At 45.2% G+C, this 21,869-nt stretch overlaps 1 protein-coding gene across 2 annotated transcripts in view; it reads right to left on the reverse strand.

Annotated features, from left to right (window-relative positions):
* PRDM10 (PR/SET domain 10) overlaps positions 1–21,869 on the reverse strand; it is a 92,333-nt gene that overhangs the window by 28,431 nt on the left and 42,033 nt on the right. For both annotated transcript variants that reach the window (XR_006266401.1, XM_043451824.1), the window contains exons 5-11: positions 12,077–12,302; positions 10,041–10,282; positions 7,966–8,169; positions 6,317–6,389; positions 3,743–3,860; positions 779–908; positions 41–283 (exon numbers count right to left, since the gene is read on the reverse strand). Coding sequence is in view for 1 of the 2 variants with exons in the window: in XM_043451824.1 (XP_043307759.1) it covers positions 41–283; positions 779–908; positions 3,743–3,860; positions 6,317–6,389; positions 7,966–8,169; positions 10,041–10,282; positions 12,077–12,302 (1,236 nt within the window). In the remaining variant the exon portion in view is untranslated. The remainder of the gene's footprint in view (positions 1–40; positions 284–778; positions 909–3,742; positions 3,861–6,316; positions 6,390–7,965; positions 8,170–10,040; positions 10,283–12,076; positions 12,303–21,869) is intronic.

Consider the following 21,869-nt stretch of genomic DNA (forward strand, 5'->3'; position numbering starts at 1 on the left):
CGGAGGGGGTGGGGAAGGGGGGACTGGGCATCCCGCCTACCCGGATGCGCTTGGCACGGCGCATGTCGTCGGCCGTCAGGGTGCTCTGAGCGGGCAGCACGCTCTCCTCATGCTGGGGCTGCAGGTGTAGCTCGTGCGTGTCCGGCTCCTGCTCCAGAGAAGATGGGGCTTCCGGGGGCAGCTGAGGGAGCGGGAGGGTGGGCTGCTCTGGTTGGTCCAGCCCATTAGGAGTTGCGGCTTCAGCCTCATCAAACTGCTCCTTGGTGGAAAAATGCAACAGGTCCTGAAATCACAAGAACCAGGAGTTATTTCCCTGCCTAGACAGACGTCCATGCAAGGACTTAGAACTGTTGCTTTATGTTTTAAATGATTAGCCTCATAATGCTCAGAAAAGATTATTTTCCTCCGGAGAAAATGAATTAGGTAACCATTCACAGGATATAAAAACCATGACATATTCCAGATCACTTTATGAGGAAAAAAGAAGGCGGGACTCTTCCGGAATATCATAATTTCAATTGCCTGAACTAATTAAACGGAGGCCCCCATAATGTCTCTGGACAATTTCAAATCTTTAGGGCTGCAAAGTTGGGCTTCTGTTGTAAGTAACATTTAAAAATACATTGTTTGGAGTCTTTGATCAGACTTTAATTAACAGGCAGTGCTGACAGGCAGGACTGTCAGCCTCTGTAAGGCATTTGTGTTTCAGTCCAGTGACAGTTCTAAGTTCTCTGAGCAGGCATCCAAGAAGAGTTCCTGCTTTCCCCTCCCCTCTTACCTGTGTCCCATCATCACACTTTTCCCCATTTTCGCTGGTTATCTCCAAGCGGATAAATTTGGGAGGACGTCCTGGCCTTCGACCAGGACCAAACCGCCTCTTGCCTCGGCCCCTTCCTCTGCCTCTTGCTCTGGGGACAAGAGATCGGGTGATAAATAGTCACAGCTACATAATACTCCACAACAAATATTTCCCTAAATGATCCAGAGTAACCCCAAATCTTGATTTCCACTCACTTTATTTCTTTTCCTGATTCTTTTTTCTAATGTAGACGATCATTTTGCCAATACACGCTATCTCAATTTCTCATCTTTCCCTGTCTATATAGCTCAAAGAGACATCTTAAATTATTCAGAATAAAGGGAGCTTTAAAAATTCAAAGTGCTGACACCATTTTGCCACTGGACATTCTGAAAGCTCGAACACATCTCCACAGTTATGCGAGCGATGCAGACAGGACAAAACACACCGAATCTGGTGTGTATCCTAGAGACAAGATTCGGGTCTTTCCCCTTGCTCACCTCATATTCCTTCCATGGAACCTGGCTAGAGTTAAAGATATATTCTTGCTTTACTATTATCTTCTGGGAGGCCAGAACGAATTTCTAATTCAGTGGTTCAATAATACATCCAATAAATGCCAAATGAATTTTATCCCCTTTGAAAGGTTTCTAACATACAAAAGTTCCTTAATCAAAGGGATTCAAAAAAGTATGTCACTAAAATCTCCTTTAGAAGACATGTGTGCAAGGTGTGTTTAAAATCAATCAGACTGTGCTTTATTCTTCCACTCATGTACTTAACAATTTAATTAAAACTGTAGATTTTTTCCAAGGGCTTTTAAAAGATCCTTTTTTATGGGAAATTCTGAACCTCGGTAAATATGGCAAATACAAGCCCAGTGTACTCACTACCTCATTTCAATACTTATCAGCTCATGACCAGTTTTATTCTATCTGAATCCTCACCAATTGTCCCACACACATACCCATTAGACTATTTTGAAATAAATCCCAGACATCATTTCATCTCATTCATATTCATAAATATTTAAATACATATCTCTAAAACATAAAGATATATAAATGTATATATAAAATACATATCTCCACAATACCATTATCGCAACTGATAGTTGCTCAATGTTTATTAAATCTAGTCAAAGTTCAGATTTGCCTGATTGTCTCAAATTTCTTTCAGCAGTTGGCTAATGAACATTTTGTCTGCGGTGTGCCCTGCCTGGGGCTCAGCACTAAAAGACGGGAAGTTATCCCAACAGTTCTTACCCTCAGGAGTCCAGCAGAGGCAGCAGGCGTATAAACCAACACTCGCAAGAGGGTATAAAAGGTGTTATAACAGAGCCACGATGGAGTGTTTGGGGTGCCCTGGAGGAAGTGCAGGACAGAACGCTCGCTGTGCCCTCCACACACCTCAGCCGTTTGCTCCCGAGGTCACACCTTGCCCTTGTCGTCCTCGGTAGCTGCAGTACCCCAGGACCCTGACGCCATGCCTCGTCCACCCCAACACCATGTCCTAACTTTCCAGTTCACCCCTCGGGCACCTGAACTCCTGGATCCTGCCCCCTCACCACCATCTCCAGTCCTGTAGCCTGTCAGCAGTCTTGTGTCCCCTTCCTGTTTTCCCTCCCTTCTTCCACTCACCACCTCCAAAGCCCATCACTGGACTCGCTTGCGTGCACATGCTCTTCCCCCACCCTGCTGCTTCAGCACTCTCCCTGCGTTGCAGGCGCTTGCTGAAACCCACTCCGTGCCCTCCCTGCACAGACACCCTCCCAGTGAGAGACACGGGGCGAGGACGTGGCCTTGACTCACGAGAGCCCCCAGTGACCTCTTACTGCTGAAGGCAATCACACCGCACTTGCCTGGAGTATTTACTCTCCCACGTTCCTGAAGGTCATTTCACACCACCTTCTCTCTTCTCAAATTCTATAAACACTGGCAAGCCTACGTCTGTCCCACTGAAACTACCCCAATCCAAACCACTCTCATTTTTCATCCAAACTGTTGAAATAGTTTCTAACCAGACTCCCTGTCTTCCCTCTTACTGCAATATAACCTAAGTGCTGTTTTTACTTTTATCCACAGTGATGTTTGGGCTTCCCAGATGGTGCTAGTAGTAAAGAAGCCAGCCACCAATGCAGGAGACTCAGGTTTGACCCCTGGGTCAGAAAGATCTCCTGGAGGAGGGAATGACAACCCACTCCAGTGTTCTTGCCTGGAGAATCCCATGGACAGAGGAGCCTGGCGGGCTACAGTCTATGGAGTCACCAAGAGTCAGGCATGCTGAAGGGACTGAGCACACACACATAGTGATGTTTAGAAATATAATTGACATCATAATATCCCTTGCTCAGCAGCCTCTGAAGACTTCTTATCACACACAGAATGAAATTCAAATCTCCTATCACTATCATCAGGCCTACGTGATCCAGCTGCTGCCCGCCTCACCCTGTGGAATTCTCCTTCATTTACTCCTTTTTTCTTTTCTTTATATAGGAATAAACACAGGACTTAGTTTAATGAAGGAATCTTACCTTTGAAGAGTTTGAAAATCAGAGGTGCAGGTTATTTCAAAGGTGTATGCTATCTCAAGGATTCCTGTTTCAGAATCTCTAGTTAGGGGAGATGTTTACTAAGGTGGAAAGATCTCCTAATGCTGGGTATTGATTATGCTTGTTAAGGGAGATGTTTACTAAGGCGGAAAGATTTCCTATTGCTAGGTATGCATTATTCTGGAAAAGACACAAGTTGTGATGAGGACCAGGGGAGGAAAGCAAATGATGCATAAGAAATGTCCTTCAGCAGCCTAACTGGTTATCTGTCTACACACTCACCCATGTGCATACAGACACACACACACACCCCCTCATACATTCAGAGATGATACAGAAATGACTCTGGAACTTTAAACACTAAGTTTGTGAAACCTTCCCCCTCATTATACCTGCTGAACACATCCAGTTTCTCATCGTGAGAATTGAGATGCTGCTGCAGCTGTTCAGAGCTTATAAATCGGCGGTTGCATTCATAGCAGGGCCAATTCTTCTCTTGCTCTCGAAGAACTGCAGCCATAGGAGAGAGACCATGGAGGCTGGTGACCAATCGGCACCAATAAAAGTCAAATGCCTGGCACTCCCACTGTTCTCACCTCACCGTAGCCCAGTGCTCATAGATACCAATGTCTGCTGTTTTGTTATAAAAGCAAAGGCTCAAGTTTGACAGAAAGTAGTTTCGGGGATCTGGTTTTCTGATATATTCACATAAGACATCAAAAGAACAAAAACCGTGTGCTACCCTCTCCCACCCCCAACACACACACAACCTCACCCCACTGGGAAGACAAGGTGTGCTACAATGGGAATGTGTATGCAGATAATCCAGTAATTCAGATTCAAGCTTCATAATCAGAGGGTATAGTGTATCACACAAATAACTGGAAGATGAATGCTCAATATCATCACTTTAGTGAAAGATTCACAAGCATGGGTTCAAGCTGATTATACCCGTACCCTATGACCCAGCAATTCCACTCCTAGATGTGCACCCAATAGAAATATGCACATATGTTCAGTAAAGGACATGTAAGAAAGTTCACAGTGGTACCTTCACATCAGCCAGACACTGGACACTGGAAATGACTTTGTCGAACAAGAAAGACCGTGGCTGACTTTCGTCCCCTAGGAAATAGCCTCACAACTTTTGGAATTTCCCAAGTAAATGGCATGTCTTTGTCACTCCTGGTGATCTGTGACCATACCTGAGCTTATGCTAATGAGATGGTCCAGATGGAGCCAGCTGTGCCTGGAAAACCACGCACCTGAAAACAGGACTGTAGCTTTGAGTGAGGGAGGGGAGCCGGGGCTGGAGAGGAGGTCTAGTCATGGGCCGAGGATCCAACAGATCACACCACTGTGATGATGCCTCGCCAACAGCTCTGGACACAGAAGCTCAGGTGAGCCTCCCACGCCAGTGATGACACATTGGGCCTCCAGGGCTGTGACACAGGCGCTTCTCGTTTGGGACCCTCCCAAACTTTGCCCTAAGTGTCTCTTCATTTGGCTGGTCCTGACGTGTGTGCTTTATGATAAAATGGCAATTCTAAGCCAAGCACTTTTCTGACCTCTGTGCACCATTCTAGGGAATTATTAGACCTAAAAGGGTAGTGGAAACTCCCTAAATGCTACTAGTCTAGTTGCTCAGAAGTGCAGGGGGCATGGGATCCCCCTCACTTGAGGACGGTGCCTGAAGTAGAGAGAGTCTCGTGGAGGACTCTGCCCTTGACCTGTGATGTAACCTAACTCTAACTAGTCAGTGTCAGAGTTGCATAGTTCAACCCAAACTTCTGTGCTGAAAATAGATAAATTACTTGTGGTATATTCAATACTTTGGCCACCTGATGCAAAGAGTTGACTCATTGGAAAAGACCCTGATGCTGGGAAAGATTGAAGGTAGGAGGAGAAGGGGATGAGGGAGGATGAGATGGTTGGATGGCATCACCGACTCAATGGAAATGAGTTTGAGCAAACTCTGGCAGACGGTGAAGGACAGGGAAGCCTGGCATGCTGCAGTCCATGGGGTCACCAAGAATCGGACACAACTTAGCGACTGAACAACAACAAATTCACACAATAGAAAACAAAATGGCAAAGAAAATGAACAAATTACAATAATACACTATAGTATGGGAAAATCTCACAAACAAAAGATTTTCACATGCCAGAAGTGTATGTGCCACATAATTCCATGTAAACAAAGTTCAGTAACAAGCAGATAGTATCTGTGGTGTTGAAGTTGGGAAATAGTTATACTTGGGAGTGAAGAGGAATTAGAAGGTGCCGGGGACTCCTGGGGCTGTGGCCCCCTCTGTGTCTTGACCTGGGTCCCCAGGTATCCTCATGCTGTGAAAATTCATCAGGCTGTTATTTATGACTTTGTACTTTTCTGGACATAGACTGTACTTCAGTGACATTTACTTTCACAACAAAGACAATGCCTGCCTTGCTATGTTCAGAGATGATTACATCAAGATAAGAATCATCCTCTGATCTAGGTTCTAATTTAATATTTGGACTTTTCATTATATTAAATACTATTTTCTAGAGCCTATGAAAGAAATGTAAATATGTCATTGTCATTTGATCCTAGAATTACACAAGGATATTTAGTTCTAAAAATAAACCCAACTAGAGTATCTTAAATATACAGAGAGAGAAAAATTAGGGACTGCATAAGATGTAAGTCAGGGCTTCCCTGGTGGCTCAGAGGTAAAGAATCCACCTGCAATGCAGGAGATATGGGTTCAATTCCAGGGTTGGAAAGATCCCCTTAAGAAGGAAATGGCAAGCCACTCCAATATTCTTGCCTGGGAAATCCCATGGACAGAGGAGCCTGACAGGCTACAGTCCATGGGGTTGCAAGAGTCAGACATGACTTAGTGACTAAATCACCACCAAAGATGTAAGTAATATATACAATTTACAATCAATACAAGAAATTAAAAAAAAAAAAATCCAAGTACCTTTCCGCTCTTCCTCAGAAATGTCATGGATTTTCCGGTTCACAAACTCGGCGTAGGAAGCAGCATACCACACCTACAAGAGCCAAGCACGTCATCAGGGACAAAGGACATCACAGGATGCACTCCAGAGGCTTCAGTTCCTCCTCCTGCTCACAGAAAACAACCCAGCTTTCCCACAGCAAGCCAACAAACTAACAAAGGAAGCCGCACTGTGCGGCGACCCCGCTGGCACAGACAGTCAGTCAGGAAGTTCACACGGCAAGGCACACACGGTGTGTGGGTCTTTTTTTTCCATGTGCTATACAGTAGGTCCTTGTTGGTTATCCATTTTAGGTGTTTTCTTAATCCTTTTTAAAAAACTGTTTTTGTTATTACAACAACTTCACGAGACATAACATCAGTCATCTCTTGATCTAATGAAACAGAGCCTCTTCTGATTTTTTATCTGTTTAAACACAGGTTTCCACACAGCTGCGGTCACAGTGGCTCCACCCTCACACTGCTGGGGTTACCAGAGCCACCCTGCCCTCCTGAGTCTCTGCCCCCATCCCATCCCGGGGAGGTTGCTTCTGCTTCCTGCCTGGCTCACCCTCCCCTCTACAACTCCTAAACAGTGCTGCTTCTGGAAGCTGAGTCCACGTCCAGGGCCTTCTCATTTCTCCCCAAGGTGATCACATCTGTTTGCAGCCAACTCTGTGCTAATGACTCTCAAATTACCACATGCATCCCAGACCCTCCCTCTCCTTCCCTCTATCTACATTCTACCACCTGCCAGATGGAGCCGGCCCAGAACTGGCTTCTAGACACTTCCCTCCTCACCTACCTTTCTCATCTCAACAAACACCCCACCTTCCACCCATTTGCTCAGACTTGAACACTAAAGGTTGTGTGTGTGTGTGTGTGCGCGCGCTCAGTCGTGTCCAGCTCTTTGCCACCCATGGACTGTAGCCCACCATGCTCTGTCCATGGCATTTCCTAGGCAAGAATACTGGAATGGGTTGCCATGTCCTTCTCCAGGTGAGCTTCCCAACCCAGGGATCAAACCCAGGTCTCATGCATTGGCAGGCAGATTCTTTACCACTAAGGCACCAGGGAAGCCCAAAATGAACTGAAGTAACTCCATCTTTAATCAACAGACCTGTCTGTACCCCCAAAATAACTACTTCCTAATTCCTCACCCCCTGGGCCTAATACCTTTATAAAGGCCTTTGGTAGACCCCAAAGTCATACACTTCTTATTCTGCTTTATTTGTGGGATTATTACAAGGGTACAGCAACTTCCCTGGTGTCCAGTGGTTAAGAATCCACCCGCCAAGGCAGCAGACATGGGTTTGACCCCTGGTCTGGGAAGATTTCACATGTCTCAGGGCAACTAGGCCCAAACATCACAACTAACAAAGCCTGTAAACCCTAGAGCCCATGTTCTGCGACTAGAAAAAGCCCTCTCGCAGCAAAGAAGACCCAGTGTAGCCAAATAAATAAATAAAATTTAGAAGTGTATAGTACACAGCAAGTACTCATAAATAGGTAAACTACAAGAAAAGGACCTTTTTTTTAAAGACTACCACTTCGAGGGGAGAGACAAAAAGTGTGAAAAGCATGAAGAAATCACAATTCCCAGCAGAGTGGCCACTGCCCCAGAGCTGTACCTTGAGCTCCTGCTTGGGCTCCACGTTCTTGATTGTTGTATAGTACACGTGGTGGCCATACTGATATGCCACCAGGTTCTGCTCCAGGTGGTTCTGAGCCGGACGTACGAACATCATCCAGTTACAGAGGGTCTCGTCCGACAACTCAAACCAAAGATCTTCATGCAAATCCCTGTCCTTTCTGTCCCCTTTATCGAAAGAAACCTGCAACCAGAGTGAAAGTGAAAAGACACATACACAGAAAACCTCTAACATCATAGGTAGTTGTGTAATAATATGCAAAATACTGTTCTTTAAATTAACCAGATACATTGGTTCTCCCCTTTGTATCTGGAAAGATACTAGAATTGTGTCTTCCCAAATGAAAAAGGGAAAAGACGCTTTCTAACGACCCACTCATAGGATTACCTAGCAAAATCTAAAAGTCAGCACACTGACTGTACAGCTTTGGCTGGCATTTCATCATTAACTAACACATCCAAAAATGCTATTGATAAGCCAGAAAGTGCAAGCAAAATACTCTCCGGTTCATTGTAAGTGGCTTCCTTTGGGCTTTCAACTGCATTCATTTATAACGTGGAGCCTGGTGACAGATCATTGTCTCTACAAAGTGATATTCTTTCTTGGACGTCCTGAGCTCTCACCAAGAAAATCTCCCCATGACAGCTGCTGATTTCTCAAAAACACACCCCATATATTCTCTCCGCCCACTGTTCTTTCCCGGCTCTCCAGAGTGGCTTTCAAAAACCAGACAGCAGAGGCTTTCAATCAAAGGAAAAGCATAGAAAGTGAGGAACAGACATCAGTATACGCATACTTGAACATTCTGTGAACTATTCTTTAGCAGAAGATTCAACAGGATAGACCTGTTTCAAAGAATGAAAAAGAGGTTTTCCTAAAAATATTCTGAGCACTTCACAGATGATATTGGTGTTGTTTAGTCACTAAGTTGTATATGACTCTTTGCCACCCCATGAACTGAAGCCCTCCTCTGTCCATGGGATGTCCTAGGCAAGAACTCTGGAGTGGGTTGTCATTTCCTTCTCCAGGGGATCTGCCCAACCCAGAGGTGGAACCTATGTCTCCTGCATTGGCAGGAGGATTCTTTACCACTGAGCCACCAGGGAAGCCCAACAGATGACACGAGTCAACGTAATTCTCTTTGTATTCCAGTCAAAGTTAATATTCAAAAAAAAAAAAGTTGTCAAGCCTCTATTATAGGCTGAACTGGTTTCCCCCATAATTCATACACTGAAGTCCCAGCCCCTAGTAGCTCAGACTGGGACTGCATTTGGAGGCAAAGCTTTGGAAGAGGTGATGAAGTTATCAGAGCAGGTCCCAGTCTCAACTGACTGGTGTCCTTACAGGACGGGGAGATCAGGACAAAGAGAAGAACCAGAGGCGCTGAGCACATAAGGACCGCCCAGTGCCAAGGCAGCCACCTGCAGGGACCGCCCAGTGTCAAGGCAGCCACCTGCGAGCCAAGGGCCATGACCTCAGAGGGAGCCAGCCCTGCCTGCACCTTGGCCTTGGACTTCCAGCCTCCTGCAGTGTGACAAAACAAACATACATTGTTTAAGCCCCCTGGTCTGTGGTGTTTGGTCCTAGAAGCCCTCAAAGACTAGTCCAGACCCTGAGAATGACAAGAGCTCAGAATTATTCACATAAGCCTTCAGGGTCTGAGGGCTTCCCCAGTGGCTCAGCGGTAAGACTCTGCTGCCAACTCAGGAGATGCAGGTTTGATTCCTGGGTCGGGAAGATCCCCTGGAGAAGGAAATGGCAACCCACTCCAGTATTCTTGTCTGGGAAACCTCATGGACAGAGGAGCCTGGCAGGCTACAGTCTACAGTGTTGCAAAGAGTCAGACAGGACTAAGAAATTGAGCACTCTGTGGTCTGAAACTGTACCATCCGTGTTATTGGTAAGAGAAAACATCTACATTTAAATCAGTCAAGCATAGAAAGAAAATCACAGTGAACAACTGCTATGAGACTGAATTGAGAGGCTCGGTGGGAAAATGCATGCCCCTTACAAGTCATCAGGACAGGAGGGGACTGGGACAAAGCGTACACTACCTTGAGGTGGATGTAACAGTCCTTCAGCTCCGATTCCCTGACCAGTGGCCCCTCCACGGGGCCAAACTGGGTGCGCTTGGGGATGCGCCTCTTGGAGAACACGCCGCCCAGGAACCTGTCAATGTAGAGCACCAGCGGGAGGCTGGCCCGTGCCCGCGTCAGCACCGGCCGGTTGGGGATCGGGTGCAGGGGGCCGTGCTTCGGGCACACGGAAGAGTGTGCGTTGTTACACTCCTCACACCCTGCACAAGAAAGAAAGCCCCTAGGTGACGGGCTCGGGGGAAAGGGTCCTAACCTGGAGAACCCCCATCTCTGAGTTTTTAAGACCAAATTCAATCAGCTCCTACAACTGTACAACCCATTCCACTGTCATACATGACTCTCCAGAGACTGGGAGAATCCTGGTCTTTTCTTCCAAAACCAGGCAGAATTAGCTTGTGGCCTGACAAAAATAATAAGCAGGCTGTGACTTATTTCTCTACTGGATGTCCATTTGAAGAGTGGCACTAAATTTACAAGTCAACGTGGCTGAGTACAGCAAAAACAAACGCAGCATGGTCAAGCAACTACACTCCAATTTTTAAAAAAGTAAAAAAAAAAAAGTTTATAGATCAAATAAAACATGTCTCATGTCTGGAAAGAGGAAAGAAGTGCTTATTAGTTGCTTAAATGTTGCAAAATCTGATGAAACAAATGAGGTAAATTTTATAGTATGTAAACTATAGGTCAATAAACCTGTTTGTTTTTTTTTTTTGAAAACCTGACAATATTGTCAGTTTCCTTAAAGGGAGCTATAGAAACAGTACTGTTGAATTTGAGATTCCCATGCATACTGCGTGAAGATAATGCCGAAATGAATGAATTTAGCATCCCATCCTTCATTCACCCGATGACACAACGAGGCCAGCCCTGATATGTATGTTCAGCTCATTCTGGGAGCGATCGGTTTGCACTAAGTGTCCACATCCACCCACTCTTTCCCAGGGTCCCCCATCTGGAGCTTACAGCCAGGCTGTGATGTGTACAACAGAGGAAAGAGACTGCGTCCCACAGAGAGCAGAGTCCTGACTCAACACATCTAGTCAACCAATCACATCTCACCCAGCTCTGGCTGTGGGGTGGCCTGGCTTAGGAAACAGGTATTTTCAATTTCTACAACTCTCCAATAATGGAGAGCTACCTTGTGTTCATATTTATAGGATTAAAGTGACTTCATGTGTATTTGACTAAGGAGTTGCCCTGAAAACAAGAATTCAAAGCAAAGCAAAACGAGGAAATTCTCTGTTGGGTACGGAGATGAACACAGACCCCAGGCAAACAGCCTCACCATCACCACGCAAAGGATCCCGGGAGAGATACAGTGAGACAACAAAGCTCTGCATGGCCTTGTAACTCGAAAGAGGAGATAAGGACTTTGCCATCTATGTGGAACATTGGTAGGCAGCAGCAGCGGCTTGGTAGAAGGAAGCAGGCCCCTCCAAGCAGGCAGGACAGACGGGCAGTAGTGTCGGCTGACCGTGGGCACCAGCAACCGGACCACCTGCATTTGAATCCTGACTCCTGCAACAACTGAGCAGGACCTCTAGAAAGCTGCCGACTTCACAAGCCCATGGAGAGCATTGCTTGAGTTAGGAAGCTAGTGCAGAGCACTAGTGCCTGGGGTGTAACAGGCGTCTTTTTACAGTAGGCATTTCTTAAGGTTGGTACGAAGAGAGGTGAAGCACCAAATACTTGAAAGAGGGAATGGCCGGATCTGCCAGGACTGGACACCAATCACGGCCTGGCGGCTGGAGCTCTGAGATCAGAGGCTGAGGCTTGGTCCTGACGCAGCCCCAGCCCCTGTGACCCCAGCAGGCTGCCTGGCTTCCTCCGGCAGCTGCTCGTGGGTGCAATCGGAGCTCTAGCAGCAGCCAGCACCTCCCTCCCTGGCTGCCCGAGGATGACAAGAAGGGGCACCTTTGGAGAGGCGAGCAGAGTCTGCACTGGGAGCCCTAGCAGAGGGGCCCACCCTGCGCCCAAGAAGCAGCTCCACTTACACAAGTCGTGCGGGTCGAAGGGCCGAGGGGGGTCAGGTTCCCAGTCGTCCAGGTCAGTGTCCTCACCGTCTTCCTCCTCCTCGTCCTCAGAATCCTCATCCTCGTCCTCCTCCTCCTCCTCCTTGGCCTCCAGTCTGGCCATGGGGTTCTGAAGAGTCGCCAGAGGGTCCGAGCCATCCACACTCTCGATTGAGGGTATCACCTGGTTGTGCACGGGCAGCGAGGCCTGGACAAGGTTTAATCACGACGTCAGCACAGCCCACGTGGGGTCGGAGGGGACCCGGACACACAGAACACGAGGTTTTGGTGGAAGGCACTCCAGTATTCTTGCCTGGGAAACCCCAAGGACAGAGGAGCCAGGGGGTCTACAGTCCATGGGGTCACAGAGAGTCAGACACGACTGAGCGACTAACGCACACGCACATACTCTTCTCACCAGCCCCCTCCGAGGCCATGCAGAAAGGCCTGTCTATGGGCAGTAATGAGGAAGTTGTTTTCATTTTTGCTGTTTCTGTCCCACATCTGGACTCCTTTCATGTCAGCAAGAGTTTCAAACCTCACAAGCCCCCGCCAGAGGGCTGGGGACCCTCATACTGACCCCAGCCTTCAAGTCCCACCTCCTCGCTCTCTCAGCCTTTCCAAATTTGCTTGAGAGGCCTGCCCTGCCTGCCCAGAGACTTCAAATATGAAAGTAACAAACCTTTCCACGCCCTTCTGGAGCATGCGTGGTGCCAACAGCCGCAACATCTGATCTTGGTTCTGGGTGGGGGCCCTCCTGCCTCTGCAGGTGGCCACACCTTAGTGCAGCTAAAGGCCTGACTGGTTTGCAACCATGTGGCTTTAGAACTTTACACGTGGTGCAAGATGCAGGCGGCAGAATTCAGTGGGTATGGGTGCACTTTCACACACTCCAGAGAGGTCAAGTTTTGTTAAGAAGGAAAGAGATGCCTACTTGGTTCCTCATGCTGAAATATGCTGAAATTTTGCAAATAAGACATGGTTTATGTCACAGATTAGATTAATGCCACTTTACCAAATATGCTGGAAGAAAGTGATGGTGCCTTGAGAGTCCTCACCTGGGGTTACACACCATCCAGGCCCTCTTATGCAAGGGTATTTCTCCTGACCTGTTAGCACCATTAGTCATACTCAAGCTACTTCCCTTGTCTGTATCTTTCCTCCCGTAGAATGCTCGGACTTCCCTTTAGGCAATCTCCTAAGCCCTGTCCTCTTCCGCCTCTCTGGGAACCATCTCTGCTCTCTCTCCTGTACATCTGCAGTCATAGAAGCCCACCTGACAACACCATCCAGCCCACCCAGCAGCCCAAATGGTTCTGAAATAGCTCAGGAATGTTACCGGGGGAGAGCCCCCCAAATTTCCTCTCAAGTTAGACCAAGTAAATCCACCCCTCCAGTAAGTTAGACCACCCCTCCGCCACGTGAAGACAGCTCCTCCGGTAGTTCAAGACCAAAACCCCTAGGTCATGGACTCATTTCTCATGAGACGAACCGTCCAGATCCCTCAGGGTCTTGCTGTGTCCATCAGCCCTCAGTGGGTCCCCACCGGCCTGCACCTGTGCTCACTGGAGACGGCCACTTCCTAGCGCTGCCCCATCAGGACTCTGCAGGTCCCCAAGACCCCTGGGCCTAGCTGTCCCCTCACAGGGTATATGGAACCCCTATCTCCTGCTCAGGACTTAAACAGCGGATTTTTACTTAAATGGCAATTTATCCCTAGGAAATTTCATTGTACCGCCTCTTCCGTTCTTCCAGCCAGGCAAGATCTTTCAGAACCTTGGTTCTCACATCTCACACCTTGGCTACCCCCCTAGCTTGGTCTCCATTGCCCATTTGCGTGCATTTTCACGTGAGTCCAGCTTGCTGCTCCAACTGCACCGCAGGGATGGAGACTACAGGTTTTGGAGTCAGACAGATTTGGATTAAACTCCTGGCTCCACTACTCAGCAGGTGAACAAATTTCTCTGAACCTGTGTTTCTTTATCTGTAAAAAGGACATGGTAATACACACCTCATAAGCTGTTGTGAGGATTAAATGGAATGATGTGTGCATGAGGCCAGTAGTAGTGTCCAGCATTTAGTAAGCGTTTACTATTAATAATAATTATTATTACCATAAGTCCTTTAAGGACCGAAGCAACAGCACGTGTTTCCTCTACAGCCCTAACAGGCTGCTGGGCATGCGGCAGGTGGCCAGGGGAGGTCAGGTTGCGGAGAGGTGGTTGGCCCTTTGGAAAGGATGTCAATCCCTCTAGGCATCTAAAGGGACTCTGCCGATCATCACAGAAAAGTACGTTTTCAGTTGTGCATCTACATCTAAGAACTTCTTAAACTCCATGAAGAAACAGTATTGTGGGCGTTTACAGAATCTGACCTGCTCTGGCAATTAAAGGTCACTGCCCAACATGAGAAACCCTCAGGCTGAAGAGGGCAGATAAGATCAGCTGCCTCAAACAGCACCTGCATGTTTGAACTGTGCATTCACTCAGCCCAGGAGCCCAGACTCATTCATGACATTCCACCTGCAGCTCAGGGCCTTGTACAAATGACAGGAGGACACGATTCTGGGACATGCTCCTGCTTCAACTTCAATAGAAACAAGAAAATGCCCATTGCGGTGAGGTCTCAACAAGGAAAAAAGAGCAGGGACTTCTGGCCACGAAACTCCATCTGCCACCCCTCTGGGTCCTCACTTGCTTGGCTCCCGCTTGCTATCTCAGAGCGCGGCTCTGGTATCACCCTTAGCTTTGAGCCACTTAAACTCTATGCCAGTGTTAGGGATGAATGTTATCACACACTGAGCAAACCAAAGCATACATCCACCTCCACTCCTCATAAATTCTTCATCTCTTTGCAGAGCTGACCTGAAAGAATAAAATTGGCAATTGAGAGTTACTCCTGTGAAACTGCGATGTTATTTTTTCCCAACTGATGCTGCTAGAAAGACTGTGGTCAGGCAAGTTACTGCTGGCTTCTTGCCACTGCTGAAAAGCTGACATTAAAACAGACTGACAACCTCCTCATCCCCAGGCTGCAACTCTCCTCAAAGGCTGTGGCAAGGAAAAGGCTGGAAGGCTTCAGCAGTATCTAGAGCAGGGATTCCCAGCCTCCAGGATCTAATAATGCCTGATGATCTGAGGTGGAGCTGATGCAATAATAAGAGAAATAAAGTGCACAGTAAATGGAATGTGCTTGAATCATCCTGAAACCATCCCCCTTCTGGGTCTGTAGAAAAACTGTCTTCTAGGAAACAGGTCCCTGGTGCCAAAAAGGTGGGGGGGGAGGGGGCCACTGAAAGAGAACTGATACTATACACACAGATGGGACATACACCAGAATCATGAAACTTACTGTTGAAAAGCACGGCTGATCATCACTTTGTAGGTAAGAACTGTGTATATCAGACAGCCTGGACCTTAACACGCAGGAGGCAGGTGTTACAGATTTGTCTAATTAATAATTCAAATTCAGCTGCCATTCACTGAGTGCCATGCATACATTTAAGCTCCTTTGAGGCCAAATCATTTTACCACCAGCTCCTGAGAGGCAGAGATGAAATCCACACTCTGATTTGACCTGGCTTTCCCACTGCCTCACAATGGCCCCTGTGGCGTGGGGTCTGTTCGAGGAGGAGGTAAACAGTACACACACCTCGTGGGCTGAGCAACAAGCTAACACACCTGCTCCTGAGGCAGCAGCCAGGCAGCAGGGCGGGGAGCCGTGGGTGTCAACTCCACTTGGAGGGAAAGAATAGTAACAAAGAATAGTGTACGCCCCTGCATGTTGTCACGCACCGTAAAACGTGGGAGAGGAAAAGGAATTTGTTAAAGTCATGGTATACTTTCTCCTTCCCACTTAGCATCACTCTCAGTAATTATTTCTGAAATGGCATCACGCATTGCAGGACACAATTTATCTGAGAGGGAACTATGAAACGACGCTGGACGGCAGCAAACACAACAGAATGCTCTGGGTTCCTGCTGAGGCCAATTATGAGGGCAGCATATTTTCCTCACAGTGTGTGGGCAGTCACACATGGCCTTGCTCAGAAACAAAGCAGAGATTGTGCTTCTAGGTCTGGGAGTTCCATGCCTTCCTTACGGACGGGGGAATGCATCTATGAACAAGGCTTCACGTGGATGTCACTACCGCTAAAGACAACTAAAAGCAGGAACCTTTTTGGAAAGGATAAAAGAAAAAAAAAAAAGGCACTATCATCTATGTTAAATCCTCACTCCAACCTTCTATCCAGAATTTATCCAGGTCACAGAACAAACCGATGATCACTGAGGTGTTACAGCCAGAAATAAAAATCGTGCCGGTTGAAAGGAAACTGCAGTAAAGACAGAGGCGAGGCAGGGGTGACAGTGTCTGTAATGCTGGGTTCACAGAGCTGTCTGAGTACAACTTTTCTTTTGTGCAAAACATGAAACAGGCAGGTTGTTTCAGGAGATGGGAGAAGATGAAGGGCCCTTTGAGGTGCAAATGGCAACAAAACCTCTAATTAAAACGATACCTTAAAATTAAAACAACAAAATGCCGCTTTGCTTATCAGATTGGCACAATTTTAAAAGAATGCAAATACCCAGTATGGAAATGGGAGAGCTCATATATTGTTGGTGGGAATGTAAACTTTTTCCATATCAGAGACGCAATTTGAAGATCCTATCAAAACTTTCCCATTTACACTTATAAATTTCAAACATATCTCAAATAGAATAGTGTCATAGATGTTAACCACCAGTCACTCAGCTTCAAAAATTATCAACTTATGGCTCACCTCTCTTCAACTGTTCACCCACCCACCTTCCCCCTCACTGGATTGTTTTGAAGCAAGCTTCAAACACTATTCACTTTCATCTCTAAGTAGTTCAGTAGATAACTCTTTTTTTAAAAAGGACTTTTATATTTTATTATCATACCTAAAAAAAAAATCACTCCTTAATATCATCAAATATCCAGTTATTGTTAGGAGTTCCCCCAACTGTTTCACATTCTTTTCTTTTTTACAGTAGGATTGTTCATGTCAGAACCCAAACAAGGTCTGCCTGTTGCACCTGACTGATACATCTCTGAAGTTTCCTTTAATCAGAAAGTTCCTTTGCTCTTTTTCTCTGCAATTTGTCTGCTTCTCACACTGTAGACTGTGCTGACTGCATCCTTGTGGCCTTATAACTTGTTCCGCTTTGTTGACTGTGCCTCCTATTCACTGGCAGTGAAGCCTAGAGATTCGATCAGATTCAGCTTTCATTTGGGGGGAGGAAGAGGAATACCTCCTAAGTGGTAAAACACAAGAGGAGGCACATAAGACCAGGAACCCTATAATGAATGCTCTCTCTTTGTAGTGATGTCAAGTTTTCAGGGGGGTAGGCTGGCCCATTCACTACAAAGTGCCTCCTCAGCTTTTTCCTGATGACAGGAGATGAGAAATGATGATGCTCTAAGCCAATCATCCCTTTTCACTTATTAGCTGGATGCTCCCTTAATGAAATTTCCCTCATCAAGCAAGGATATTCCGGGGGAAAGGCTGGATTTGTGCCCATCACTTACCACTTTTCCCAATAACACTGTGGTCTCCTAGCATCCTCAGAAAGTGACCAAAGAGTATGTCTTTTCCTATCAGTATGAACTCGTGGGTTTTAAATATACATAATGTATTTCAATCTATCGGAGATTTTTTTCCTTTTTAATGAGTCAAATTGTATCCCCCATTTTGGACTCTTCAGTTACATCTTGAGTTCTTCTCCCAGGACCCTGAAGAGAAATTTTTATCAATATTTGCTTCTTTTCATTCTGATAAGACAGGATGTTTCAGGTAGATGTTTCAGGCACATCTCCAGCCCCGGAGCTAGAATCTGCCATTTTTTTAAGTAGCCCTGATTCCTCTTTTTGGGAAGTTGTATTTAGAGACCACATAGAATCATTGCTACTGGACTGATGACTACATTCAAACCTTTTCAGTGGACAGAATTAGAAAATCTATTTTCTAAGAGAAAAAAAATCCTGAATTTATACTGATATTCTAATTCAAATTTAGGATTCAAAATTTTTTTTATTCAAACTTTTTATTTAACTTGTGTGATTTTTATATTTGTATCTTTCTTCACTTTCACAAAAATCTTGATTCTTAAATAATTTAAAATGTGAATATCTTCAGTATCTATCATTTCTCCTTGGAGAATTTACTCTAAGGAAATAATCTGATATGACATCTATGACAGCATTCTGCCTACTAGCAAAAAAGGAAGAAAGGAAGGGAGAAAGAAAGAACCTACATATACAAACAATCGACATTTTAGGAATCAGTGAACTAAAATTGACTGGAATGGGTGAATCTAATTCAGAGGACCATTATATGTACTACTGTGGGCAAGAATCCCTTAGCAGAAAAGGAGTAGCTCTCATAAGCAACAAAAGAGTCTAAAATGCAGTACTTGGATGCAATCTCAAAAATGACAGAATGGTCTCTGTTCGTTTCCAAGACAAACCATTCAATATCACAGTAATCCAAGTCTATGCCCCAACCAGTAATGCTGAAGAAGCTGATGTTGAACCGTTCTATGATAATGTACAAGACCTTCTAGAACTAACACCCAAAAAAGATGTCCTTTTCACCTTGCATTCCACAGGGGACTGGAATGCAAAAGTAGGAAGTCGAGAGATAACTGGAGTAACAGGCAGGTTTGGCTTTGGAGTACAGAATGAAGCAGGGCAAAGGCTAATAGAGTTTTCCAGGAGAATACACTGGTCACAAAAAACACCCTCTTCCAAAAACACAAGAGAAGACTACACATGGACCTCACCAGATGGTCAATACCGAAATCAGACTGATTATAGTCTTTGCAGCCGAAGATGCAGAAGCTCTATAGTCAGCAAAAACAAGACCAGGAACTGACTGTGGCTCAGATTTGCAATAACTCCTTATTGCAAAATACAGACTTAAATCGAAGAAAGTAGGGAAAACCACTAGACCATTCAGGTATGATCTAAATCAAATCCCTTACGATTATACAGTGGAAGTGACAAATAGATTCACGGGATTAGATCTGATAGACAGAGTGCCTGAAGAACTATAGATGGACATTCATGACATTATACAAGAGGCAGTGATCAAGACCATCCCCAAGAAAAAGAAATGCAAAAAGGCAAAATGGTTGTCTGAAGAGGCCTTACAAATAGCTGTGAAAAGAAGAGAAGCTAAAGGCAAAGAAGAAAAGGAAAGATATACCCAGTTGAATGCAGAGTTCCAAAGAATAGCAAGGAGAGAGAAGAAAGCCTCCCTCAATGATCAGTGCAAAGAAATAGAGGAAAACAATAGAATGGGAAAGACTAGAGATCTCTTCAAGAAAATTAAAGATTCCAAGGGAACATTTCATGCAAAGAAGGGCACAACAAAAGACAGAAACGGTATGGACGCAACAGAAGCGGAAAATATTAAGCAGAGGTGGCAAGAATACACAGAAGAAATATACAAAAAAGATCTTCATGATCCAGATAACCATGATGCCGTGATCACTCACCTAGAGCCAGATATCCTGGAATGCGAAGTCACGTAGGCCTTAAGAAGCATCACTATGAACAAAGTTAGTGGAGATGATGGAATTACATTTGAGTGCTTTCAAATCCTAAAAGATGATGCTATGAAAGTGCTACACTCAATATGCCAGCAAATTTGGAAAATTCAGCAGTGGCCACAGGAATGGACAAGGTCAGTTTTCATTCCAATCCCAAAGAAGGGCAATGCCAAAGAATGTTCAAACTACCACACAACTGCACTCATCTCACACGCTAGTAAATGGTCAAAATTCTCCATGCCAGGCTTCAACAGTACATGAAATGTGAACTTCCAGATGTTACAGCTGAGTTTAGAAGAGGCAGAGGAACCACAGATTCAATTGCCAACACTCGTTAGATCACAGAAAAAAATAAGAGTTCCAGAAAAACATCTACTTCTGCTTTACTAATTATGCCAAAGTCTTTGACTGTGTAGATCACAATAAACTAGAAAATTCTTCAAGAGATGGGAATATCAGACCACCTGACATGCCTCCTGAGAAATCTGTATGCAGGTCAAGAAGCAAAAGTTAGAACTGGACATGGAACAACAAACTGGCTCCAAATTTGGAAAGGAGTATGTCAAGGCTGTATATTGTCACTCTGCTTTTTAACTTATGTGCAGAGTACATCATGTGAAATGCCGGGCTGGATGAAGCACAAGCTGGAATCAAGATTGTCGGGAGAAATATCAATAACCTCAGATATGCAGATGCCACCACCCTTATGGCAGAAACTGAAGAGAAACTAAAGAGCCTCTTGATGAAGGTGAAAGAGGCGAGTGAAAAAGCTGGTTTAAAACTCAACATTCAAAAAACGAACATCATGGCATCTGGTCCCATCACTTCATGGCAAATAGATGGGGAAACAATGGAAATAGTGACAGACTTTATTTTCTTGGGCTCCAAAATCACTGCAGATGGTAACTGCAGCCATGAAATTAAAAGATGCTTGTTCCTTGGAAGAAAAGCTATGACCAACCTAGACAGCACATTAAAAAGCAGAGACATTACTTTGTCGACAAAGGTCCATCTAGCCAAAGCTACGGCTTTTCCAGTAGTCATGTATGGATGTGAGAGTTGGACTGTAAAGAAAGCTGAGCGCCTAAGAATTGATGCTTTTAAACTGCAGTCTTGGAGAAGACTCTTGAGAGTCCCTTGGACTGCAAGGAGATCAAATCAGTCAATCCTAAAGGAAATCAGTTCTGAATGTGCACTGGAAGGACTGATGCTGAAGCTGAAACTCCAATACTTTGGCTACCTGATGCAAAGAACTGACTCATTGGAAAATACTCGGATGCTGGAAAATATTGAAGGAAGGAGGAGAAGGGGATGACAGAGGATGAGATGGTTGGATGGCATCACCAACTCAATGGACATGAGCTTGAGCAAGCTCCGGGAGTTGGTGAAGGCCAGAGAAGCCTGGCGTGCTGCAGTCCATAGGGTCACCAAGAGAAAGACACAATTGAGTGATTAAACTAATACAAACAATAGTTGAAGAATATGAATGATAGTAAGTCCCCATAATAGAACACTGTAGCGCCAACAAAAATGATGATACAGCTTTTCAGGATGTTATTAAAAGAAAAAAATATCATCAAGTTGAAAGCTACTTTAAAAGGAAAAAAAATCAAATAAAGTAGTTAAAAATACAATGAACTAGTGAATAAAAACATAAAACCCCAAACAAAACATCAGCAAACCAAATCCAGACATACAAGAAAAGGAGTTTATAACAGAATGAAAGGCTGGCTTAACTTTCGGTGGTGGTTTAGTCGCTAAGTTGTGTCTGAGTCTTGAGACCCCAGTGGACTGTAGCCAGCCAGGCTTCTCTATCCATGGAATTCTCCAGGCAAGAATACTGGAGTGGGTTGCCATTTCCTTCTCCAGGGAATCTTTCTTACCCAGGGATCAAACTGAGGTCTCCTACACTGCAGGCAGATACTTAGGTGGATTATTTACTGACTGATCCACTAGGCAAGTCTGTGACTTAACTTTTAAATATCAATTAATATAATTTACCCTATTAACAATGAAGAGAAAAATCTCAACAGATTAAAAAAAAAAGCATTTGGTAAAAATCAACATCCATAAAAAAAAAATCAACATCCATGAATAACAATCAACATCAATCAATAATAAACATTCATTAAAAACCATAAAGGAAGCTTTCTTCATTGATGTGTTCTTTTCATAAAAATCCTGCCTGCACAGGACGACTT

Source organism: Cervus canadensis, chromosome 29 (assembly GCF_019320065.1).
Source record: "Cervus canadensis isolate Bull #8, Minnesota chromosome 29, ASM1932006v1, whole genome shotgun sequence".
Lineage (NCBI taxonomy): Eukaryota > Metazoa > Chordata > Mammalia > Artiodactyla > Cervidae > Cervus > Cervus canadensis.